The following is a 23,449-nucleotide window of genomic DNA, read 5'->3' on the forward strand; positions in this document are numbered from 1 at the left end:
ACTGAGCCTTGTGACAAGGCAACTCCCGAAGCAATCCGTTTTTGTTACGTCCTATTAGAAAACTTTGAAATACATAAGCAAACCAAAAAAAGACAAAGAGAGGAGTTATGTCATATTGGTTCCCCTCCATCCACATCCGCATCCGGCTCCACATCCACAGCTGCATCCATAGGTTGTGTTGGAGAGGGTTCTTCTATGCCTCCCTTTCGTCCTAGTGCTTCTGCTAGTGCCAGTACTTCTATTTCTACTCCTAGTCACACTTTTGGTCCTAGAATGCGAAAATCCAAGATAGACAATTTTTTTGTACCACGCACTACTCCTGGCGCACAACCCTCGCTTGAGAGCATGTCTTGGAACAAGGAGGTCCATGATGCAGGAAGAAAAGCAATTTGCAAGTTTTGGTACTTCTGCAACATTCCATTTATTGCAGCCAGGTACTTTTTTATTTGATTGTTTTAAATTAAAATTTAAAATTTTATGGTTTGAATTTGAAAGTTGAAATTGAAATTGAACTTTTCTTATTTAATCTATTTCAATTTGTGACAGGTCTCCTTATTGGCAAGGCATGATTGATGCAGTAACCGTTTGTGGGCCGGGGTTTAAAGCCCCTAGTGATACTGAGTTGAGTGGCCCTCTCTTGTTGGAAATGGTGGAAGATATGAAAGTTGACCTAGAGGACCACCGCCAATCTTGGAGCCAGAAGGGTTGCACCATCATGACAGATGGTTGGACTGATAGTAGGAATAGAACACTCCTAAATTTTCTTGTTTCCAGCGGAGGTGATTGATCATTTTACTTCTCTATATGCATTGTGATTGAAATTGAATAATTTACATTCTAATTTATTGATAATTAATTTGTTTATTTTTTAGGATCCACCATGTTTTTGAAGTCCATCGATGCTTCCTCACATGTCAAAAATGCGGCATACTTATGTGAGGCTATTGAGGAAGTTATAGATGAGGTGGGGGAAGAAAATGTGGTGCAAGTGGTGACGGATAATGCAGCAAGTTATGTTGCTGCAAGTAAACTTTAAAAGTTTTCTTTTAAGTTTTAACTTTTAACTTTTTAACGTTTAAATATTAATGGTAAAATTTCACATCTAATTCTTTAACTAATTTAAAATTGTTGCAGGAAAACTTTTGATGGAGAGGCACCCAAAAATCTTTTGGTCTCCATGTGCGGCCCATTGCCTTGACCTCATGCTGGAGGATATAGGTAAGCTTGGATGGGTGAAAGAATGCGTTGAAAGGGCCAAGAATATATGCAAATTTATTTACAATCATGCATTGGTCCTTAGCATTATGAGGCAATACACGAGGGAAAGGGAGTTGGCTCGTCCTGGTATAACGAGATTTGCCTCAAATTTCCTCACATTGAAATCCTTGTTAAAATCAAAGGCATCTTTGAGGCACATGTTTGTTGGTGAGGAGTGGACTTCCTCATCCTATGCTACGACCACTGCAGGGATGGATGTAGTAGATTGCATTTTTAATGAGCCAGGTTTTTGGATCCCTTGTGCAGAGATCGTGCAGGTAATCTTATAAATTTATAATATTATATGCATATTTTTGTTTTGTTTGCATTGTGCAACTTTGCAATTTTTCTTATTTTCATGCACACTTGTGAGTTAACTATTTTTGTTTAACATTATTTGCAGGTCACTGAACCCCTAGTAGCTCTCCTACGAGTTGTTGATGGGGAGAAGCCCGCTGTGGGCTACATATATGAGGGCATGGATAGGGCCAAGGAGGCCATTAGATCCATATATGCTGGAGTTGAGGATAAGTATAGGCCCATTTGGGACATAATTGATAGAAGATGGCATAACCAACTTCATAGGCCCATCCATGCAGCAGCTTATTACCTCAATCCATCATTTCGTTTCCGTGCTGATTTCAAAGCGGATGAGGAGGTTCTTAGCGGGCTATATTCAGTAGTACAACGGATGGTCACTGATACCACAGCTACACTTCTTGAGATGGATGCATTTAATAATGCATCAGGGGCAATCTTTGCCAGCCAATTGTACAAAGAGGGTCGGACAAAATTGCAGCCAGGTAGAAAATTCTAAAGTTTATGACATGCATTTTAATTTTTCATTTTATAATCTACCTTTAAAGTTGGAAATGAGACTAATGTTTTTTTCTTTTCCTTATCTCAGATAGATGGTGGCAAATGTTTGAGCCTTCAACCCCAAACCTTCAAAAAATTGCCATCCGCATATTGAGCCAGCCGTGCAGCGCTTCTGGATGTGAGCGCAACTGGAGCATGTTCGAGCACATCCACTCGAAGAGGCGAAATAGATTGTCTGTGGAGAGGTTGAATGATCTAGTCTTTGTTCATTACAACCTCCGTCTCAGGACCAGACAGATTTTGGACGATGACTCCTCTCCGATCACTCTAGAGGAAGTCGACCCCGAGTCCGATTGGCTCACTGAGTCCACCGATCCAGTCTTCACTGATGAGGACCTTGAGTGGGTTGACCAGGTAGACAGAGAGGCTGAGGCTGTGGCTATGGCAGAGGAGGAGGATAGAGCACGATCAGGCACAGCACCTATGGCTACTCAGACTGGCACATCACAGGCAGAGACTATGGCTACTCAGTCATCCAGGACCTACCTTAGACGCCTTTGTAGGAGGCAGATAGACGAGGCTGAGCCTGAGCCTGAGCCATAGACTTGTTTTTTTTTACACTTTATAGTTAGATATATGTTTGGGAACATTTGAAGTCATGGATTTTATATTATACATTGGACAACATTTATAACTCTATATATCTATGTTTTCTAATTCCTTCAGCTACAATTTACATTTCTACGCATGTGATGGATGTATGTTTATGTATGTGATCAAATTAGCTTCTATTTGATGATGTTATAGTGTCTTTAAGCTTAATTCAATAATGGGTGTATGAAACAAGTTTTAAATCGTTAAAAATCTCTAAATTTCAAGGGTTTCTTATTTTGCCGAGTCGTTGCCGAGTCATTGTCGAGTCCGAGCCGAGTCACGAGTCAAGTCAGCCTTGCCGAGTCAGAGCCGAGTCCGAGTCTAGGAACTTTGTTATATATATATATTTTTTTTCAAATTTTCTTTTATATATATTTTTTTTTTCAATTTTTTTTTCCCTAAAGGGCTGACTGACTGGGGCGTCCTGGTTCCCTCCGTTCGTGATAGATCTTTAGTTTCGACCCATTGACTGCGTCTAGTATCTCCTTCCCGTCCAGCGTCCACAACTTTATCGCCCCGTTTGTATTGACCTCACGTATCCGGAAGGGCCCTAACCATTGGACTTTGAATTTCCCAAGCTTAATTTCGTTCTTCCCGTTGAATTTTAGCACCAGCTGTCCGGGAGTAAAATTCATTCGCCGGAGATGCTTGTCGTGCCACACCTTCCGTCTTTGCTGGGCTGTTTCTGTCGCCCACTGAGCCATCATCCTTCGCTCGTCCAATTTGTTCAACGCGTACAGCCTCTCCCTCAGGCTTTCCATGTCGCCAAGGCGATTATCGATGGCAATCCGCAGACTCGGTACCATGAATTCAACTGGCACCACGGCTTCTTGTCAATACATTAGCTGGAAAGGAGTCTGTCCAGTAGTTACTTTGTAGGTCGTTCGGTATGCCCAAAGTACTGACGGTAGGCGCTCCTCCCAGTCATCCTTCTCCACTCCGCAAGACTTATATATCACCGACATTATTATTTTATTTGTGGCCTCCGCCTGGCCATTGGCACGTGGGTAGTACGGACTTGAGAATGAGTGAAAAATCTTGAAGTCTGATGTCAACCAGTGTATGACATGGTTCACGAAGTGGCCTCTCCGGTCACTGGTCAACTGAATAGGTATACCATATCGCGTAATGATTTGTTCATAAATAAACTTTGTTGTGCTTACTGCCAAATTATCCTGGAGGGCCCTTGCCTCCACCCACTTGGTCAAGTATTCTGTCGCAACTATAATGTATCAGCACCATCGTGTGCGACTGGCCTTAAGAGGACCCACAAAGTCGAGTCCCCATCGCTCAAAGAGTTCTTGTGCATGCGACGGGTTGAGGGGCATGAAGTCCCGCTTCAGAGGTTTGCTCGCCCGTTGGCAAGTGTCGCACCTCATGACCCACTCCCTAGCGTCGTGATATACCGTTGGCCACCATAGTCCTGCGAGAAGCACCTTTCGCGCTGTGGTGTCTGGACCCATGTGTCCACCTGCGGGCCATTCATGTGCCTCCCTTAGTACACTCGAGACTTCTTCCTCCATGACACAACGCCTTAATATCTGGTCCGGCCCCATCTTGTAAAGTAACCCGTTGATGAGCGAAAAAGTCCTGCTACTTAATGCGAGCTTTCTTCGTTCCCCTGGAGGCATACCCTCCGGAAATCGGGACGTCGATAGGTACTCTCCAATCTTCTTGTACCACGAAGGGAGTACGGCTATTTGGAACAAGTCTGCATCTGGAAAATCATCATTTACTCCCTCTGGAGGTTCCCCTGACTTAATTCGCGACAGCTGGTCGGCTATGACATGGCTTCGCCCTGGTCTCACCACAATTAAAAATGTGAACTCCTGTAGTAGCAATAGCCAACGACTTATCCTCCCCTGGATAATGGGCTTGTTCACTAAATACATGAGTGCCTGGTGGTCTACATAAAATGTGAATGGTGTGGCCAGGAGGTAATGACGGAATTTTTGTACGGCATAGACCATACCGAGTGCTTCACGTTCTGTGGTACTGTAGTTCTTTTCCACCTTCGAGAGCAACCTGCTCGCAAAATAAACTGGGTGGTCCAGCCCGTGTCCTCCTACTTGGGCTAATGTAGCCCCGATGGCGTAGTTTGAGGCATCCACGTGAAAGTGGAATTCCTTATCCCAATTCGGGTATGCCAGTATGGGCGCTCCCATCAACCTTGTCTTCAGCTCTTCGAAGGCCTTGCTCTAGCTCTGCCCACTTGTATGGTTCCCCTTTCCTTGTCAACTTATCCAACGGGTGGGATATCTCAGCGAAGTTCTTGATGAACCTCCTGTAGTACCCCACATGACCAAGGAAGGACTTTACCCCCGTGACGTCCGTAGGAGGTTCCATTTCAACTATTACCCGGATCTTGTCTGGGTCCGTTTTCAATCCCTCTTTACACACAATGTGTCCCAGCAATCTTCCCTGTGGTACCATGAATCTACATTTCTTCGGGTTGAGGGCCAACCGTGCCCTCCAACACCTCTCTAGGCACTCCCCGAGGGTTTTTAAGTGGGTGCCCTGTTCGCTGTAAATCGACCAATCATCCAGGAATGCTTTGAAGTTCCCCACCGACATCTTGTCGAAGATGTGCAAGATGATGCGCTGAAAGGTGGCAGGCGCATTGCATAGACCGAAGGGCATTCGGTTGTATGCGTAAACACCGTCCTCCACCACGAAAGTTGTTTTCAGCCTATCTTCCTCTGCAATGGATATCTGGTTGTAACCAGAGAATCCATCCATGAAGGAATAGATTTCATGTCCAGCTACTTCCTCCAATATGCTGTCTGTGAAGGGTATGGGAAACGGGTCTTTAACAGTGACAGCGTTTAGGCACCTGAAGTCTACACAGATCCGGATCTGATTGGCCTCTTTCTTGAGGGAAATCACAATGGGGGACACCCATTCGCTTGTCTGCACTCGGAAGATTATGCCCGCTTCCAACATCCGCTCAATTTCGTCGTTCACTCGTACAGCATAATTTTTGTTCATTCGGTACGGCCACTTCCTCACTGGCTAGGCTCTTGGTACCAACGTTATTCGGTGCACACATAGCTCTGGGGGCACGCCCTTCAAGTCCTTGTAGGTCCATGCAAAGACATCCTTGTATTCAAGGAAAATTTTGAAGGCTGCGGCCTTCAACACTGGATTCCAATCATCTCCGACCAGGATGATCTTGGGGTCACTTGTCTCCCCGAGATTCATTTCCTTTAACGTGGCTTCCTGATACTTAATAGGCTCCCCCTTCAGGAATTGGTGTGTCGGCGCCTCATTCACTGCTGCCTCCCCTTCCTTATACTCGCCATATTCTGGGCGAAATATATCTGGTTCTTCTTCGATGCTCAATACGTTGCACGACGGTGTAAATAGTTCATAATCTCCCATTTGCCAATGGAAGAGGCCATTCAAGGAGTCCCCATCGTCCCCTGAGCATGCCTCCAGTTCTAACACCCCTTCATCACTGGGCTCCATGCGGCATCTATTTCCACCCTCCACTAATTGGTGTCCCTCGGACTCCGAGTCGGAGGAAGAGGCTAACTCCTCGCTCACCATCTGCGTACGAAGGTCGATTACGTACTTCCTCCTAACGTTTTCCAAAGAGAGGGTATTCCGCTTCCAGTTATGGTTCGCTTTTGCTGCAATGAGCCACCCCCGCCCCAGGATGGCGTCATATCCTTTCTGTTTTAAGGGGATTACCACAAAGTCCAGCACGAATGGCTGCGTGCCAACCATCACCTGCTGGCCCATGAGGGTACCAATGGGTTTAATCCCATGTTGGTCTGCCCCTAGTAGGTTGAACGTAGGGGGCCACAACGTAGGCTTTCCCAATTTTTTCCATGTCGCTTCTGGGAGTACATTTACTCCTGACCCTCCGTCCACAATAGTGTCTGTTAAGGTGGTCCCTAGTATACCCATTTCTACCACCGCCGGGTGGCGTCCGCTGTTGACTACCAACAACATGGGGTCGATTGCGGGGCTCGCGACCTCCCTAAACGCGGGGTTGGTTGTGGGGCGCACGACCTCCTTCGTTTTTACTTGTGGGGGTACAAAGTTTAAAATAGCCGTTTTTAGCTGCGGCATAATCTCCAGGTGGTCTTGAATTCTCACCGGTACCTCTACCTGCAAGATTTGCCGTAAGATTTCCTCTTCTCCCTTCGTCCGTGGTGGACTTGCTGTCTGGTGACTGTTTTGTCCTTGTGCAGCCATTTCTTTTGTGATCTCGTCTCTGGCCTCCCGTACTCTCTCGGTCTCTGTGTGGGGATTTGGGTAGGCAATCTTCTTAGCCTGTGCCCTTGTAATTGCCAATACTTCTGCCTTCGTAGGTTCTATGTTCAGAAGGTGTACACCAGGCTTCGGGCAATTTGCGTCCTCGTGGTCGCCTGGCCCGCACCATCGGCAGAGGTGTTGAGTGTTGGCTTCCTTCGTACAATCACGGGCGAAGTGTCCCCACTGATTGCAGGCCCTACATTGAATCATCGGCCGGCCCTTTGCATCATACTGGATCCGGTTTTTGTTGTTGTCATTGTTATTGTTTCTTCCGCCGCCGCGTCTATTGTCCCGGTATCCTCCGGATGATGCCGTTGTGTTAGTCTGCTGGCCCGTACCCGCTGGTGCGGATGTTGTGGCCTGCTCTGTGAACAACACCTGGTTCGGGCTTCGGGTTTTCATATTGTATGGGCACTCCTTGGTGGAGTGTCCCATCATTTGGCAAATCTCACAGAATGCCTTCTTCGGGCAAGTACCCTTTGTGTGTCCATCACTCCTGCAGTCTGTACACCATACTTTAGTTTCTTCTGTCTTACTTGTACTCCCTTTCATGGCCTTGAATTCTCTCAGCATTCGTTCCATGTCCTTCTGGAGCGCATGTACCTTTTTACCCGATTCGCTACTGCTACTGCTCTCTCCGTCAGAATCTTCATCATCGTCAGATGAATATCTATTAATTTTTTTCTTTCTTGATGTTTTGTACTCGCTTTCCAGATCCATTGCCCTGTTATAGGCGTCGTCATATGACGTCGGGGGTACAATCTTCATTTTTTTTCGTAGGGAGGATTTCAATCCTTCCACGAACCATCGTTTTTTTAAGCCCTCAGCCGGCTGGCTCTCCATTTTACCCAAGAGTTCTTTCAACCTCCGACTGTATGCCCGTACTGTCTCCTTAGTACCTTGCTTGGTACTGTATATCTCTGTCATAATTTCGTTGTCATCACGAAGCAACCGGAACTCCTCCGTGAATTCCTTCTGTAGGGTAGCCCATGTGGCCACTTTTTGCTTATCTACATCGGAGTACCAATCTATGGCGACTCTTCGTAACATGGCTGGGAACTGCTGTACCCAGTCATCGTGGTCTGTTACTCCGTTGGCGGACCAAATGGTCTCACATGTACGGCAGTGCCGTAAGGGGTCTTCCTTGTCGTCCCCTGTGAACTTTGGTAACTTTTGTTTGCTCGCCATCCCTTGTCGTCTTCCTCAAGGCGGTTGTGTCTGTGGCTGTGTCTGTGGCCCTGCGCTGCTACCTCTGGTAGTGTTGGTGGTGTGTCCTGGAGGTACGGTGTTTTGCCTGTCGCGTGTGGCACCTACACCCGTACTGTTGCCCTCCCCTTCGTTTTGACACGCTCCTACTCCTGCTTCCCGTTGGTGATCTTCACTCCGTGGCGTGAGGGATAAGTTCCTAAACTGATCCCGAGTCTCCTCGACTAGATTTCGCCGTAACCTTGTTTCTTCTAAAAATTCTTCGTGGCTCCGCGTCCTACGATGATCTGGCGACGCATAGAAATTTTCGTCGGCCTCTGCACCTTCCGTGACACCTCCTTGGTTCCCCTTGAGCCCCCCTTCGGCAGGTCGTCCTTCGGCAAGTTGCCTCAGCCTTCGTCTTCGTTCTACTTGCTGCTCCAGAATCAAAGCCCTCTGCACGGCCTCCCACTCGTTCGTTTCCGGTTTTCTATTCCTATCTTTATTCAATAGGTTTGGCATTAATTGTCACACATCTCCATAACTCTCAATTCTTAAATCAAAACATATCTTTATTAATTCATCTGCTCAAGTACAACTCGTGTCAATGACACTTTTATTTGAAAATAAGAAGTTCACAGTTCAATTCCCTCCTGGCCTGGCGCCATCTCTCTCCGTGTCCCGTCGGCTGTTCTCCTCGTAGCGTTGCAGGATTTGTTGTCGTCGTTCCTCCTGGGCAATCTCCTCCAGGTGGGCCTGCTGTGCCAGCGATGCCTGTGCAAGCAGCCAAGGGAGGTGGTTCATTAACCGGTTTACTGCCGGGCTAACCTCCAACGCTGTCCACACGGCACTTGGTGGGATTTCTGCCTCCGCCGCTTCTCGTCGAACGTATGTCTGAATGGCTACCTGGAGCAAAATCGAGAATTCTCGCGTTGCCGTGTCTTCTCCTGTGTACAGTTCTGTCCACGCGTCGTCGGCCTCCGGGTTTACCTCACCAACGGGTAGGCCCATTGTGTCTGTGCGCCATCCGTGTCTTCCCTTCTCGAGTTCGTCTAGGCAATGGCGCCAAATGTTTGCCCTCTCGGGTAAACGGTTAAATGCAGAAAGTAAATGCACAGAACATAATGGAAATATATTAAATAACCAGCCTCTGTATTAATTCCACAGTCCATGTACAATAAGTGCTTATAATATTACATCTGACACGACCAACATGATGATACTTCGAAGAAAAGGTACACAATATATAATACCCGAAGGGGTGCGACACAATCGTCGCGACTCCAACTACCTACCCGTCGGCCAACTAACTGACCGCCGTAACTCATTATTACCGACGACAACATAAACATAATATAACAACATAACATAATGATTATTCCCGGCAACAAACTTCATTTTGCTGCATTGTTTGATTGGACTAATTTGTCTTCTTGATCTATCACCACCTTAGAGAGGAGATCAACAGTGCCATTGGCTTTTCGGATCACGTGTTTCATTGTATAGTCAATCAAGCCATACATGAGTGACTAGTGACCACACATAGTCAATTTATACTCTCAATTTCCAACAGGGCGCATATTTGGAGACCATAGCATTTATTATGATTGCTGAGTCTCCCTCAATATTGATCTATTTGATTCGAAGTTCTTTACATTTTTTAATTCCTTCTACTAGTGCCAAGAATTCTGCATCTTAGTTCATCCCTTCCAATAATTTGATCGATGATGCCCAGACCATTGTACCATGGCTATCCTTGATGATGTACCCCACCCCCAACTTTCCTAGGTTGTCGGAGGATACCCCGTCAAAATTGAGCTTTAGCCATCATGAGGGAGGGAGAGTCCACTTTGCCACAGACCTGTCATTCCTTGAGCGTACCTTGAGGGCTTTTGGGACAATGAGATGAGCCCATTGTTTTGTTTATTTTTTTTGTCCCACTAGGTGTAAAGTTTGCATTTTTTATTCACCACCTTTATGTTATGTAATTCACTTATTCCAACCTCAATCTTGGCAAGAAGAGACGTATAGGGAGTATGGACATCTTTGAAGATGCAAGCATTTTTTTTCTTTCCAAATGTGCCATATTGTCATAAAGCACCTTTGTTCAAAATTGGCCAGCACCTAAAAACATCCCTTAAAGAATTAGGGAGGGGTCCTTGCCACCTAATTAGACTTTGGAATCTTGTCCAAATCCTCTGTGCCACCCCACTAGTGACGAACAAATGATCTACTATTTCTTCCTGTTTGTTACACATTGGGCATTGAAAGGGACCCACGTAGCCCAGTCACATTAGTCGATCCCCTGTTAGTACTTTGTGATGAAGAGCTGTCCATGTGAATGCTTCGGTCTTTGGGAGAATGTTTCTATCCCAACATAGTTCGATGGGCCATGAACACCTCTCCAGCTCTCAAGTGGCAATTGCAAATCCAAGTTTTGTTGAACACTCCCTGGGCTTTGCAACACACTAGATTATCTCCTCCTCCTCCTTAGTATGCAGTATCAAGCGTTTGTTTTATTCTTCCATCAGGATTTCTTTGTGTTTTTTGTTGAGCATCTAAAAGCTTTTCCATTTGTAGCCCTTTGTTCCATTTTCCATGACCGTCTTCATATGGTCTGCAAGCTTGTCCCCATACCTTGCTTTTGTGAGGTGGCAGGCATCCCCCAAGCCATGTATCGAGGCCAAGGGAGGGGTAGCCATTCCAACATTCATGCCAAAAGAGTACATTCTTCCCATTGCCTACTTTTCAAGACAGGTGCTTCGTTATTAGTGGTCTACATTCTTTCATGAAATTCTATATCGTAGAGCCATTTGGTAGATCCGACATTGTGACTATACTTGATGGGTTAGCCTCATCGAGGTATTTGCCTTGGAGGACTTTGTACCAATTAGCTTGGGGGTTTTTATACATTTGCCCCATAAGGTTTGCTCCCAAAGTAGACTTTTGTAGGTTGATGTTACGTATCCCCATTCCATCGTTGTGTTTGCTCTATTGTATCTCATCCCAATCCCACCAACAAAATTTTCTGTGCATGGTCGTGAATCTATTTTTAGTTCATTCATCTCCCTTTTCAGTTGTCTACTTCCTTTTTACGCTTCTGCACCACATCAGACCATAGTGAGTCCTTGGATACCCTGTTGAACAATGGGATGCCCAAGTAAGGCATTAGCGGTTTTGTAATGAAGAAACCGAGCATGAGTGCAATTCGTCTCTAAATTGCCGGACTAGTTTTGAAGAAGAATATATTAGATTTTTCTTTATTTATCTGTTGTCTCAATGCTTCAAAATTCTTCCCAAGTGCTAATCACCATGTTTGTCTCCACTGTGGTTGTGTCGCCCATCAGGAGTGTGTCATCTATGCAAAGTTGGTGAGTAGTAGTAGGCAGAGAGTTGACAATTTTAATACCTTTCCACCTTTGTCTTGATGCTTCGATATTTATTCTTTTGCTCAAGGAGTTTGCCATTATCATTATGTTATGTTGTTATATTATGTTTATTCCCGGCAACAAAGTTCATTGGAGAAGATCCTAGAATCGGATCACAATGGATCTAAAAGTATGCAGCAAAACAAAGAGTGCAATAAACTTGAGATTGATGTCTCAGTTCGCGGGTTTTTGAAAGATCATTTGGTTGCCATGTGAACATCCAAACACACGCCGATGTCTTTTAAATCGCCAACATAGTGGTATCCAGATAGAAGAAAGACAACCTCATCCTTTGTCGCTACAAGCATAAGTGAGCAAAATTTTATGAGTAACATTGTTTCTCTGTAGAGCGATGGTATAGCTTGGAACCACATGGCTATCTATGCATATTTCATACACTTCATAATCTATTTACCCCTACCCAGATTGAAAGATCTCAGGAAGTGCTAAAAAGGGATTAGAAATTTTTCTCTTGCTCTCTATGGCTAGGGCTATGATGTAAATTTTGGTTTTATCAATAAAGGGAGACACCCCCTATGGTAGTAGTTTGCCTAAAACAAAAGAAAAAAAAGTTCATCCATATTGGCATTACAACTCCACATGAGAAACTAATCATTTACAAATAAATATGAATATTTGAAAGAGTGATATATTTGTTAAAATAATCATCATCATGCCACTGAAGATGTGCACCACTAAAATAGTTAAATGTCATGAATCAAAATGAAATAAAGTCAAAAAACCATAGCTGAAAAACTCAGATGCGGCAATAACTCGGCATGCCCAAAAATCTTAAAAACTTGGAAGTCTATCATGTTGCAAGGTGTGCGCCCTTGGTCTCCTTGTGTTGTGCAGCGCAACGCTTGGGTTTGTGACATGGTTTAACCGCCTCCTATGGATTCTATACGTCTAGCAGTTGTATCGGGCATTAACAAGTGGTATCATATCAAACATTTAAAAATAAATAAAAATTTTAAATATTCTTCAAACACACACACACGCATATATACATATATACTAGATTTGTAAAAAATATTATTGATTTCTATCATTTATAAATCAAAATCTGAGTTCAATGCATACCATAGACCAAAAAATAAGTTCAACCTCTAAACAGATTTTGATTAAATCCAAAGTTATTTGATGAATTTGTTACGTATTTTGTAAATTTTAAAAGAAAAAAATCTCTATTTAGTTATTTAATTTATTAGTATTACCTGGAGGAAATTGTTAATACTGAATCTTCTGAGTTGTGTGTTTTGGCTAGCAACAGCGACTTTTGTATAAATTTAATTCAAATATATAAATGTTTATGCTAAAAGGTTAATTTTGAATTTGAATGAATTTAAGAAAATTGTTCCACGACTTGGAGTCTTGGGCAGTTTTTATCAATGCTGTAATGTATGTTACAGATTCTGCAACATCCAAGTAAATAAATGAAAGAAAACATCAATAAACAAAGTTAAACATCAAGTATTATTCATCTAAAAGATTAGATGAACGGGAACCTAGAGTTGTTTGTCATCACTCTCATACCATCCATCGACCAATCTATTTTTCACATTGCGAAAACAATAAAAACCCTCAAAAAATCATGATTTGAATCAAATTGCTGTTATTATTTGTCACAACAAAGTTTTGACAAATCTAGAGCAAAACTTCATTCAATTTTGCAATTTTATCATGAAAAATCATCGGACCTTTTGCTGTAAACTTGCCAACAAGTTATATGGCAAGTAACTCTGCACCATTTGTGACCTATGAGTACTTGCAAGTTTTGTGAGTACTCGCAGAGTTTTTCAACCATGAGAAAAACAACACATACTATTACTCCTCACATTCAATGTAATAAACTCTAAATATAATCAATCACACTCATTAACCCTTATGAACCAACAGAGTTATTTGGCTATGTACCCTAGAGCTGCATCTCCTATATATTTTAACCCATCCCCTATAGGGGACATTTTGGGGATGTGAGGGCAGGTAAGAAATGTCCCCAACCCATACCTGAATTCAAAAAGAATGTCTTGGAGATGACTGATTTGAGAGGAGAAACACCAAGGGGTGGCTAGCCGCTCCCTATGGCCCAAACAATTTTAAATGCAATTTTTTAATAAAATACAAAAATTGAAAATAAAAAGAGATGGATGCATGTATCCTAGAATTATTTGTATTTAGTTATGTACCCTAGAGATGCATCCCTATATATTTTAACCCATCCCCTATAGGTGACATTTCAGGAATGTGCAAGCAAATAGGAAATGTCTCCACTCCATACCCAATCTCAAAAAAATGAAATGTTTTGGAGATGACTTATTTGAGAGGACAAACACCAAGGGATGGCTAACCACGTTCCTTGTAGCCAAACAACTTTAAATGCAATTTTTCAATAAAAATACAAAAATTGATTAAAAAAAAAAAAGAGATGAAGGGCCCACGAGAACCCCAAAACCCATTTACACCAACCCTAAACCTAAAACAGCCCCACTAACAACTAAAAACTAAAAACAAACTCATTTTTGTGAAGAAGCAGACAAAGAAAAAGAACAGCTGCAAGAAGCGAACAACAACGGAAAAAAAGGCAAAGGAACATCAAATCTATGTCTTTTGAGATAAGTTCACCATTCGTTGTTCATTTACTCAAATTCTTTTGCATTTTTTTTGTTTTTTAAAAGTTGCACACATTTACAGAGGGTTTTTTGTTTGTTTTTTGTTTTATCATTTATATTTGCACTAGTGGCTGTATTTTGAATTTTCAAAAAAGAAAAAAAGCCATCACCATTCGTTGTTCATTTACTCAAATTCTTTTGCATTTTTTTATGTTTTTTAGCAGTTACACACATTTACAGAGGGTTTTTTGTTTTATCATTTATGTTTGCACTGGTGGCTGTATTTGGAATTTTCAAAAACAAAAAAAAAGCCACAATGAGAGTAGTGAGAGTGAAGAGTTTCAAATTCAACAAAGAAGTTGTAGACATACTATTAGAGATTATTCTAGTAGTGAGAGTGAAGAGTTTCAAATTCAACAAAAAAGTTGTAGACATACTATTATTGTTACATCCCTCCTTTCTGACTTGGAAATTATGCTTATCATACTTATGTGATTAGTTAAACAATAATATCTAATTTGTTTTCTCATGTGAACAAAAATTCTTATTGATTAGTAATTGAATGAGAAAGTTATTTTGTTTTTTTATACTTCATGAATTCTGTTATTTCGGTTAAGATTTGAATAATTGGCTCTTCATTGTAACCATGAGGATGCAGGATACGCGACACCCTCAGGAGGGAGGGAGAGTATCCTCAAGAAGAGGATTACTGACTTTGTAAAAGATCAATTCCCATTGAACCCTAAGCCGGGACATTATGTTTCCTAGTTAGTCGCCACCTTGGTTGAGGAGTGTCCATCCCATCCTTTTGTCAGTTGTTGGTCAATGTTCACCTTGTGGTCTTGAGTGTTGCTTGAGTGCTGTTGTATCTCTGTTATGAATCACTGTTATTTCTTTATTAAGTTATTCATGAATTTATTATAAGCAAATATATATGTATATATAAGCTCTTTCTCGTTGAATGCTTAATCATTCATAAATACATTTCAATCTATATGCATATCTACATATGTTCCAAGAAGGATGCACATATATAAATACACATATACATTGAGTATTTGAGTGTATCTTAATAACTTGAGGGAACGTAATTAGTTTGGCTAAGCTTTCATGTGAATCATTTTAGTTTAATATTATACCGACTGGTAAGTCAGGGATGATGTTTTGGAAGTCAACATTGTTTGAAGCGTAGCTCTATGCTTGTAACGTTTTTCGCTACCCCCACTCTTGAGAGCTGTCATGATTTCGGTTTTTCTTGGAGCGGTATTCTCCATGATGCGACAATTAATTAAAGCTTTTCCTTGGCAAGAAAAGGGGTTGACATTTCGTGGATGGTAATAATTATTGGGGGTGGAAGAAAGAAGTGGGGGGTGGAAGTAATTGTTTCGGTAGTACTCAGTCATAGTCATCTTCTCTTATTTCGCGGAGGATAGAAAGTAAATGCTCTTTGTTCGCTAGCAGAGTTACACTTTAAGCTACAATTCGGAGATTTGAGAGGATCAAGTCTGTCATCGTTAAAGTAGAAGTCATGAGCAGAAGTTCTCTTACAGAGGATAGAAAGTAAATGCTCTTTGTTCACTGGCGGAGTTACACTTTAAGCTACCATTTGGTGATCTAAGAAGATTGAATCTATCATCGTTCAAGCAAAAGTCATGAGCAAAAGTTCTCAAACAGGCACGGGTCTTTCCCTTACTTTGCTTACAGTTCTATGATGATATACACCAATGCTAATAACCATTGTGAAAGTACATTGTGAGAGCTTGAATGCATTAATAATCTGTCTTTATTTATGTCTGGAAATATTAAGCATGTATTAGTGATTGAATCGCATATTCTTTTTGAGTACTGTGGACCGCCTTGGGTACCCTTCCATGGTATCGCAGGTCGGTCATTTGAGTCTCGATATGCAAAATTAAAAGAATAGAAATCCATCTGTTATTATTTAGAAGCCAATCTATAACTACAGTATGGGAACAGTATGATAGAATGGAAGAGAATCCTTAAAGTTGAACTCGTTGAATGTGTGAAATGAAGCTTTGTTTCTATTATCAGCTCTATGCTCATTGTGTAAGGAAATTAAATTTGAGAAGTGTAGTATTTTATATCATGTTATCTGTTTCCCTCATCGTTTTGTCTTCAAGGTTGATGATCCCTGTCTGCATGCATAGTCTGATTTGTGTCAGAAGTTTAGATATACTCTCTAACCAGTAGTAGGATGAATTAATATCTTAGTACCTTCATGGTCGGTAAAATATGTTGTCAGTTGAAAAGTAGAACCATGTTGTTTATGTAATAGAGAGTCAATAGCACTCCATTGCATTAAGCCGACTAAGGGTGGTGAGCACTGACAGCACGTCATCATACTTATATCGAGAATCCTTGGCCAAGGTGGCGCTATAGTTGGCATGTGACCCTTAGTTCACTTGAACCAGATACACCACTAGCCAGAGGGTCATACTAGTTAGAGGGTACCTATAGTGTGTGACCAGCTAGTCAGTGTAGGTTCTAAAAACCAGGCTCAAATGGCTAAATGGTGAATGATCTTTCTGTAGTCTACCACCCTCGTGAAGGGCCAAGCCTTTCTAGAAGGAAGAGGCACGAGAGACTATAAATCTATGGTTGGGAGGAAAAGCCCTTGATGATGCTCTCCCTCTCCTATGTGATGTTGAGACTTGTATCTGATTTTAGCAGGAAGTTTGTTTGCTACGTAATCTCTAAAATCTTCTCTTTTTCAGTTGAAATAAATTAACTAATATTCTTTTGGTAGTTAGTTTCTCTTTCCAATCAAAGTTAGTTAGTTAGTTAGTCAGTTAGTTAATCAATTGCTTCTTTTCAGCTGAAATTGAATGTTAGTTGTAAATTCTTCATTAAATGTTATAATAGTTCCTATTTTCCTTTGCTTAAGTAATGTGGTTGTTACAATTAGAGATTATTCTAGGAGTGAGACTGTTGTAAGGACTATGAGTTCAACTAGCCCATTTTAATGCCCTTATGAACTCCTCAAAACCTATTCAAAAGGCCCATTTAATCCCAAAAAAAAAATTACAATTTGCAACAGTGATAGACAAAGACGAAAAAAAAATAATGGGAGTAATGAATGGCTTGTCATTTGTGCAACAAAGACTATAGAAGGCTATTAAAAAATAACCCTAGCTAAGAAGGCCAAAGTGACTAGGTTGTAAATGGAGGAGGCAAGAAATAAGAAAATGCCAATAGAGAAAATGCAGCCTAATATGCCATTGTTAGTGTTACTCAAGGATGTGTTTCCTAGGTAAAACTAGGCTGTCCCAAAAACAGAAACGTCCCAGGGATGAGGGGATGGTAGTGGATGGCCCCTCATGTATTAACTATTACATTACATTATGCATATGAATTTATGAATTATAACTCTCATTTGAACACTCAATTGCTATGTATAATGTATATGATAAATGATTTATCAATGTTATCATATAAATATTTGAAATTTCTCTATATATTTTAAATTTTCCCTATTTTTTATATAGCCATCCCCTTTGTCCCCAAAAATGGCAAAAAAAAAAATGCGTCTCGGAAACCCGTTTCCCCATCTCCCCGCCCCAGAAACTCGAGGCAACATAGGTCATTGTTTATCGAAACTAGACGTTGGGCACTAAAGGGGAAAGAAATGAGCTACTAGTGTTGCAAGGATGTTTAAAATGCAATCTTTCTTTGCATGTGCCATACCATTTCATTAGGCATGTTCTCCTTACTTCAAATAAATATTTAAGGACACACCTCCCTCCTAATAGAGAGTATTCTAAAATGAGTGTGCTAGTAGAGGAAATGAGGCAAACTTGAATAAAGAATAGCCACTCAGGAAATGAGGAAATGGATGGATTCAGCAATATCAAACATTGGCCACTCATCAATATATTGCCACATGTTCAAGTGACTCTCATTTCATAGAGTTGATTGTTCAAACTTCAAAAAGGAGTGACAATGCAAACTTGCAATTTCAAATTTTGAAAGATGCTATAGAAGAGTTTGGGCCCTTTTAATGATATAAAAGTAGTCACTAATTCAGTCCGCATATGTATATTAGTTATCTTGATGGTGAAGGGTGCTTACAAACACATTTTCTACACCTGAAGTTGCGTTCATGCATTAAATAGAACATTGAAGACAATGGGAAAATCAATTAGGTGAAAGCAATGGTGGCAGAAACTAGAGAGAAATAGATGTTCATTTACAACCATCACACATTATTTTTTTTATTCAGGAGCTTTTTGAGGAAGGAATTCTTCAAGCCCATGGATACTAGATATGTCAACTACTTAATTTTGTTAGAAAGAATGTTTGAGGTATAGGAGGCTCTACAATTAATGACGGTTAATCCAAAGTGGGATAGTTGGCCAAAGCCAAGCATAGCAAAAAAGAAGTGTGAAACAAAAGATCCTTGACAATGATTATTGTTGATTTTATTGTTTAATTTATGAGACATTCAATAGCATGCGTGGGAAAATGTGAAATGGTAAATGATTGATCTATTAAACAAAGGAGAGGAATACTCCTTATATAGAATATTACAAGAGGATTTTTCCATTACAAAAATGATTGAAAACATAAACAAAGAAAGGAAACATTCTAAAAAGAAACTAAACGACTACGATGACCATTATAGCAATATTACAATAATACTTTAATACCCTCCCTTAATAGTCATTCTACTAACTACCCTACAGAAGACTAGACATAATCTATAGATCATTTGGCCATGAATGCATAGAAGACTAACCCTTCTCCTCTAAATGCTCTGTGACATAAGCCTGCTGGTGAGACCCTCCCTAGTTGGACTTCAGATCAGCCAACCGCTTTCTACAGAACTTCTTCATATGACCAAGAAACGTAAAGCATCCCTCCAACATTTTGTTGGGTAACAAAGCCATCCCTCCTTAAAACAATGCGAGACACGCAATGGATTTCAAAGAATTGATTGATTTACAGAATGAGCAAGACGCTCATAAATAATACAAGAGTATTTACAAGAATAGCAAGTTTCTAATAAGAAACTGTTGAGAAGATCGTAGAAGATCTTACTAAAATAGAATATACACTATTGAGCATTAATACTAAAATTAACATTATTTTAATATTCTAATACCCTCCCTTAATGCTCAATCTATTAACTACACCTATAGACCCCCTGAATTTTACAAATTTATCAGGACCAAGGGGCTTGGTGAAGATGTCTGCTGGCTGCTCCGAGGTAGGAACATACAGCAACTGGATAGATCCGTCTTCAACCAGCTGTCGAATATAGTGACAATGAGTTTCCACATGCTTGGTTCTTTCATGGAAGACTCGATTCTTGGCAAGTTTGAGCATTCCCTGATTATCACAGAACAAGGGAGTTGGACCTGCCTGGGAGACATGCATATCCGCAAGCATTCGTCGAAGCCAAACCGCCTCACAAGATGCCTTAACTACTCCCCGATACTCTGCTTCTGTCGAGGAGAGAGCCACTGCCTGCTGCTTCTTACTAGTCCATGTCACAGCACCAGATCCCAAACTAAACACATACCCTGCTGTAGATTTACGGTCATCAACCGAACCTGCCCAGTTAGAATCTGTGTAACCACTGAGTGTAGGATCAGAACTCCGAGTGTACAGAAGTCCATAATCAGGAGTGCCACTCACATAACGCAGCACACGCTTCGCTGCTATCCAATGATCAGCCTTGGGAGCTGTCATGAAGCGTGAAATGTAGCTCACTGCAAAACTGATGTCAGGTCTAGTGGCAGTAAGATAGATAAGGCTGCCCACTAGTTGTCTGAACAAAGATTCATCCACAACTGGTGAAGATGACTAAGCTGAAAGTTTGAGCCCGGGTTCCATAAGAGTAGAGGCAGGTTTGCAATCCTGCATTCTGAACCTGTCCACAAGACTTCTGGCATACTTGGACTGAGAGAGAAAGATACTGTTCTCAGTCTGCCAGACTTCAACTCCTAAGCAGTAATGTAGAAGTCCCAAATCTGTCATATCAACGGGTGCAGCACAAATCCTGTTTGATCCCAGTGATCAAATGTGCTGAACTGCCAGTAATGATTAAGTCATCCACATAGACAACCACAAACAGAACATCATTACTAGTATGCTTGATATACAGGTTTGCATCAGATGGACTCTGTTGAAAACCATGATCTGTCAGGTACTTATCAATTTTCATGTACCAAGCCCGAGGAGCTTGTTTCAGACCATAGTGTGCTTTGACTAGTCTACAGACCTTCGGTTCTTGACCAGCAACCTTGAATCCTGGGGGTTGCGTCATGTACACTTCTTCCTGTAAGTCACCATTCAAAAAGGCACTCTTGACGTCCATCTAATGGACTTTCCAACTGAACAGGGCTGCCAAGGCAAGAACGAGCCATATGGTACTCATTTTGGCTGTAGGAGCAAAAGTCTCCTCGTAGTCAATGCCTTCTTTCTGTGAGAACCCACGAGCAACAAGACAAGCCTTATACTTGTCTAGGGTTCCATCAGCTTTGTATTTTACTTTGTACACCCATTTGCAGCTAATGGGCTTCTTCCCTGAAGGAAGATCAGAAAGGGCCCAAGTGTGATTCTTCTGAAGACTCTGGAACTCAGCTTCCATAGCCTGTTCCCACTCAGGTATACCTTTAGCCTCTGAATATGTCTGAGGCTCAAAAACACTGTGTATGTTAGCCATGAGAGCAAAATTGACTATATGTTATTGTTTGCTCTTATTACGGGAGGTTCTACCCTCAATGAGCTCAGTATCCCTGAGATCACCAATGGTCTTGGCCCACCATTTAGGCCGGAGAGTAGAAGTGCTAACATCTGGAGGAGCTGGAAGAGGCTCAGGATCAGGAACAGGAGCAACAAGAGGATGATTATTCTCCGGAGGGAACTCAGGTAGTGCATCATCGAAAATAGATTCTGCATTATCCCGCCCATCAGGCGAGCCGAATGGAAGAAGAACACTGTGAGGCTGATCCTCAGAACACTGCTCAGAAGAAGGGGACTGAAAGAATCCTCTGTCTTCATCAAATGCAACATCACGACTAAAGATAAGACGTTCAATGTCTATATCTATCAGTCTATAGGCCTTATGGTGATCACTGTATCCTGTCATCATGAGTTTCTAACTTTTGGAATCCAACTTGGAGCGCTTAGCATCTGGAATCCAAACATAGGCAACAGAGCCAAAAACCTTCAGGTGGCTGATCTTAGGCTTCCGACCAGACCAAACCTCTTCTGGAGTCTTCCCCTTAACAGCCTGAGTAGGTGAACGGTTAAGGAGGTAGACAGCAGTAAACACTGCTTCAGCCCAATACTTATTCGGAACACTCCTGTGTTGTAACATTGTGTAAAGCGGAAAATCGCGATCGAACCCTAGTTGGTCTCCCCTCTTCTAACTCCGAGGAGAGAGAAGGGAGGTTCGCTAGGATTCGATGGGTTTTCACTTAAGGGGAAGACTTTACATTCAAAAGAGGGGTTGAAACTCATAAGATTCAATCCCACACAATGTAAGATTGGATGCTAAATGAATTTCAAGGGTTAGGAAAGCAAGGCTACCCTCTTTTGTAAAGAATGTGCATAGAAGAATTAAGCTAAGCATGCATAGAAAGTCATAAAGATTCGCTTATAAACTGAGATAGGGATATAGGATGAAGTTGCGGACCTGGAATTAGCAGTAAAATGTCGATACGGCGCTGTCCTGCAAATTTGAGCAAAAGTTGTCGGGACGATGGCGCCCGGCGCCACGGTCCTCCGAAAAATCCGTCAAACGAAGGGGGATCAGTTCGTCTCTGCACAAGGATTCCAGATCTTCAATCTCAGCCGCGTACCTGCAACCTACACACAGAAAAGCGAAGACGATTGGGGGGTTAGGGATTAGGGGTTTGCCTTTAGGTCAAACCCCGGTTTTGGAATTAACCAAGAAATGAGCAAGAGCTGTAAATGTAAATGTATGTAAAACAAGTACTAATACCTTGTTCTAAGGATGTTTGTATCCTTATGTGCAAAGGTTTAGATGTTGTATGTTGTATGTTGTTTGTAGCATATAGTAAGTGATCTCCTCTTCAATGGTTGAATCCTTGTCTTGAATGCAACACTTAGCCTTGAATGGAGACTTGGAATGATCAATTGCTTGAATGCTTGAATGCTTGAGTATAGTTTCCACGCTTTTTCCGTCATGTATCTCTTCTCCCCAAATGAGAGAGAAAAATGTAGTTTATATACTTGTCAATTAGGGCTGATAGACTGCTTTTCCCGACCTTAGGCCGACCAGGGAAGTATATTTCCAAATTGCAATCAAAAAGACCCGATATCACTTAGGAAACCGGGCCCAAAATAGGACCCAGGGACCAGGGCGCTGGGCGCTCTGGTCCCACCTCCGGGACAGCGGGGTGCAAGGAGGTTCAGGCCAATGGTGCTTGAAAAATGCAGTTTTTGGTGTCGTGAGCAAGTTTTGGGGTCTCCATTCAGGTTGCGTGTTGCGTCGCCATCGTGAAGACCAAAATGCAGTCGAAATTGCAAGTGTCGCAATTTTAGGACGCTACACATTGAACGAGCCATCTCAACAACCGTACGATTGCGATGCTCAACAACACTGTTTTGCTGAGGAGTGTAGGGTGTAGTCAACTGGCGTTTGATGCCATGGGTATCACAGAAGTTGGAGAATGCAGAAGAACAAAATTCACCCCCGTTATCTGTCCTAAGAGTAATGATGCTACATCCAGACTCTTTTTCAACGAAGGACTTAAACTTCTGAAAGATACTAAATACATCTGATTTGTGTTTAAGAAAGTACACCCACATCTTTCTACTAAAATCATCTACAATAAGCAAAAAGTATTTGCAACCAGTAACAGCAAATGTATTCATAGGACCACAAATATCAGCATGAAGTAATTGAAGTACCTTAGATGCGCGCCAAGACTTTCCATGTGTGAATGAAGTCTGATGTTGTTTGCCAGCTTGACAGGCGCCACATACTCCAAGATGTTGAGTCTGAATATCAGGTAACCCTGAAACAAGTCCCTCCCGAGATAGCTGAGAGAGATACTGAATGTTGAGATGTCCATATCTCTGATGCCACAAAGTGCTGAGAGGAGAAACACGAGCTGCCAGAGCCACTTCAGGAGAATCACCAGTGTCAAGAAGCCTGTATAGGCCATGATCCTCTAGACCAACAGCAACAGTAAGACGAGTCTCCCGATCAATGATGGAACACTTGTGAGCACTGAA

The 23,449-nt window shown here is 41.9% G+C and overlaps 2 protein-coding genes across 2 annotated transcripts in view; one reads left to right on the forward strand and one right to left on the reverse strand.

Moving 5' to 3' along the window:
• Positions 1-23,449, reverse strand: part of LOC131051126 (uncharacterized) — a 238,784-nt gene that overhangs the window by 204,338 nt on the left and 10,997 nt on the right. The window lies entirely within an intron of this gene.
• LOC131051125 (uncharacterized) lies at positions 283-1,409 on the forward strand. The gene is made up of 3 exons (XM_057985498.2): positions 283-434; positions 547-779; positions 873-1,409. The coding sequence occupies exons 1-3, from the start codon at positions 346-348 to the stop codon at positions 1,034-1,036; spliced, it is 486 nt and encodes a 161-aa protein (XP_057841481.1). The 5' UTR covers positions 283-345; the 3' UTR covers positions 1,037-1,409.

This window comes from Cryptomeria japonica, chromosome 3 (genome assembly GCF_030272615.1).
Source record: "Cryptomeria japonica chromosome 3, Sugi_1.0, whole genome shotgun sequence".
NCBI classification, from domain to species: Eukaryota; Viridiplantae; Streptophyta; class Pinopsida; order Cupressales; family Cupressaceae; genus Cryptomeria; species Cryptomeria japonica.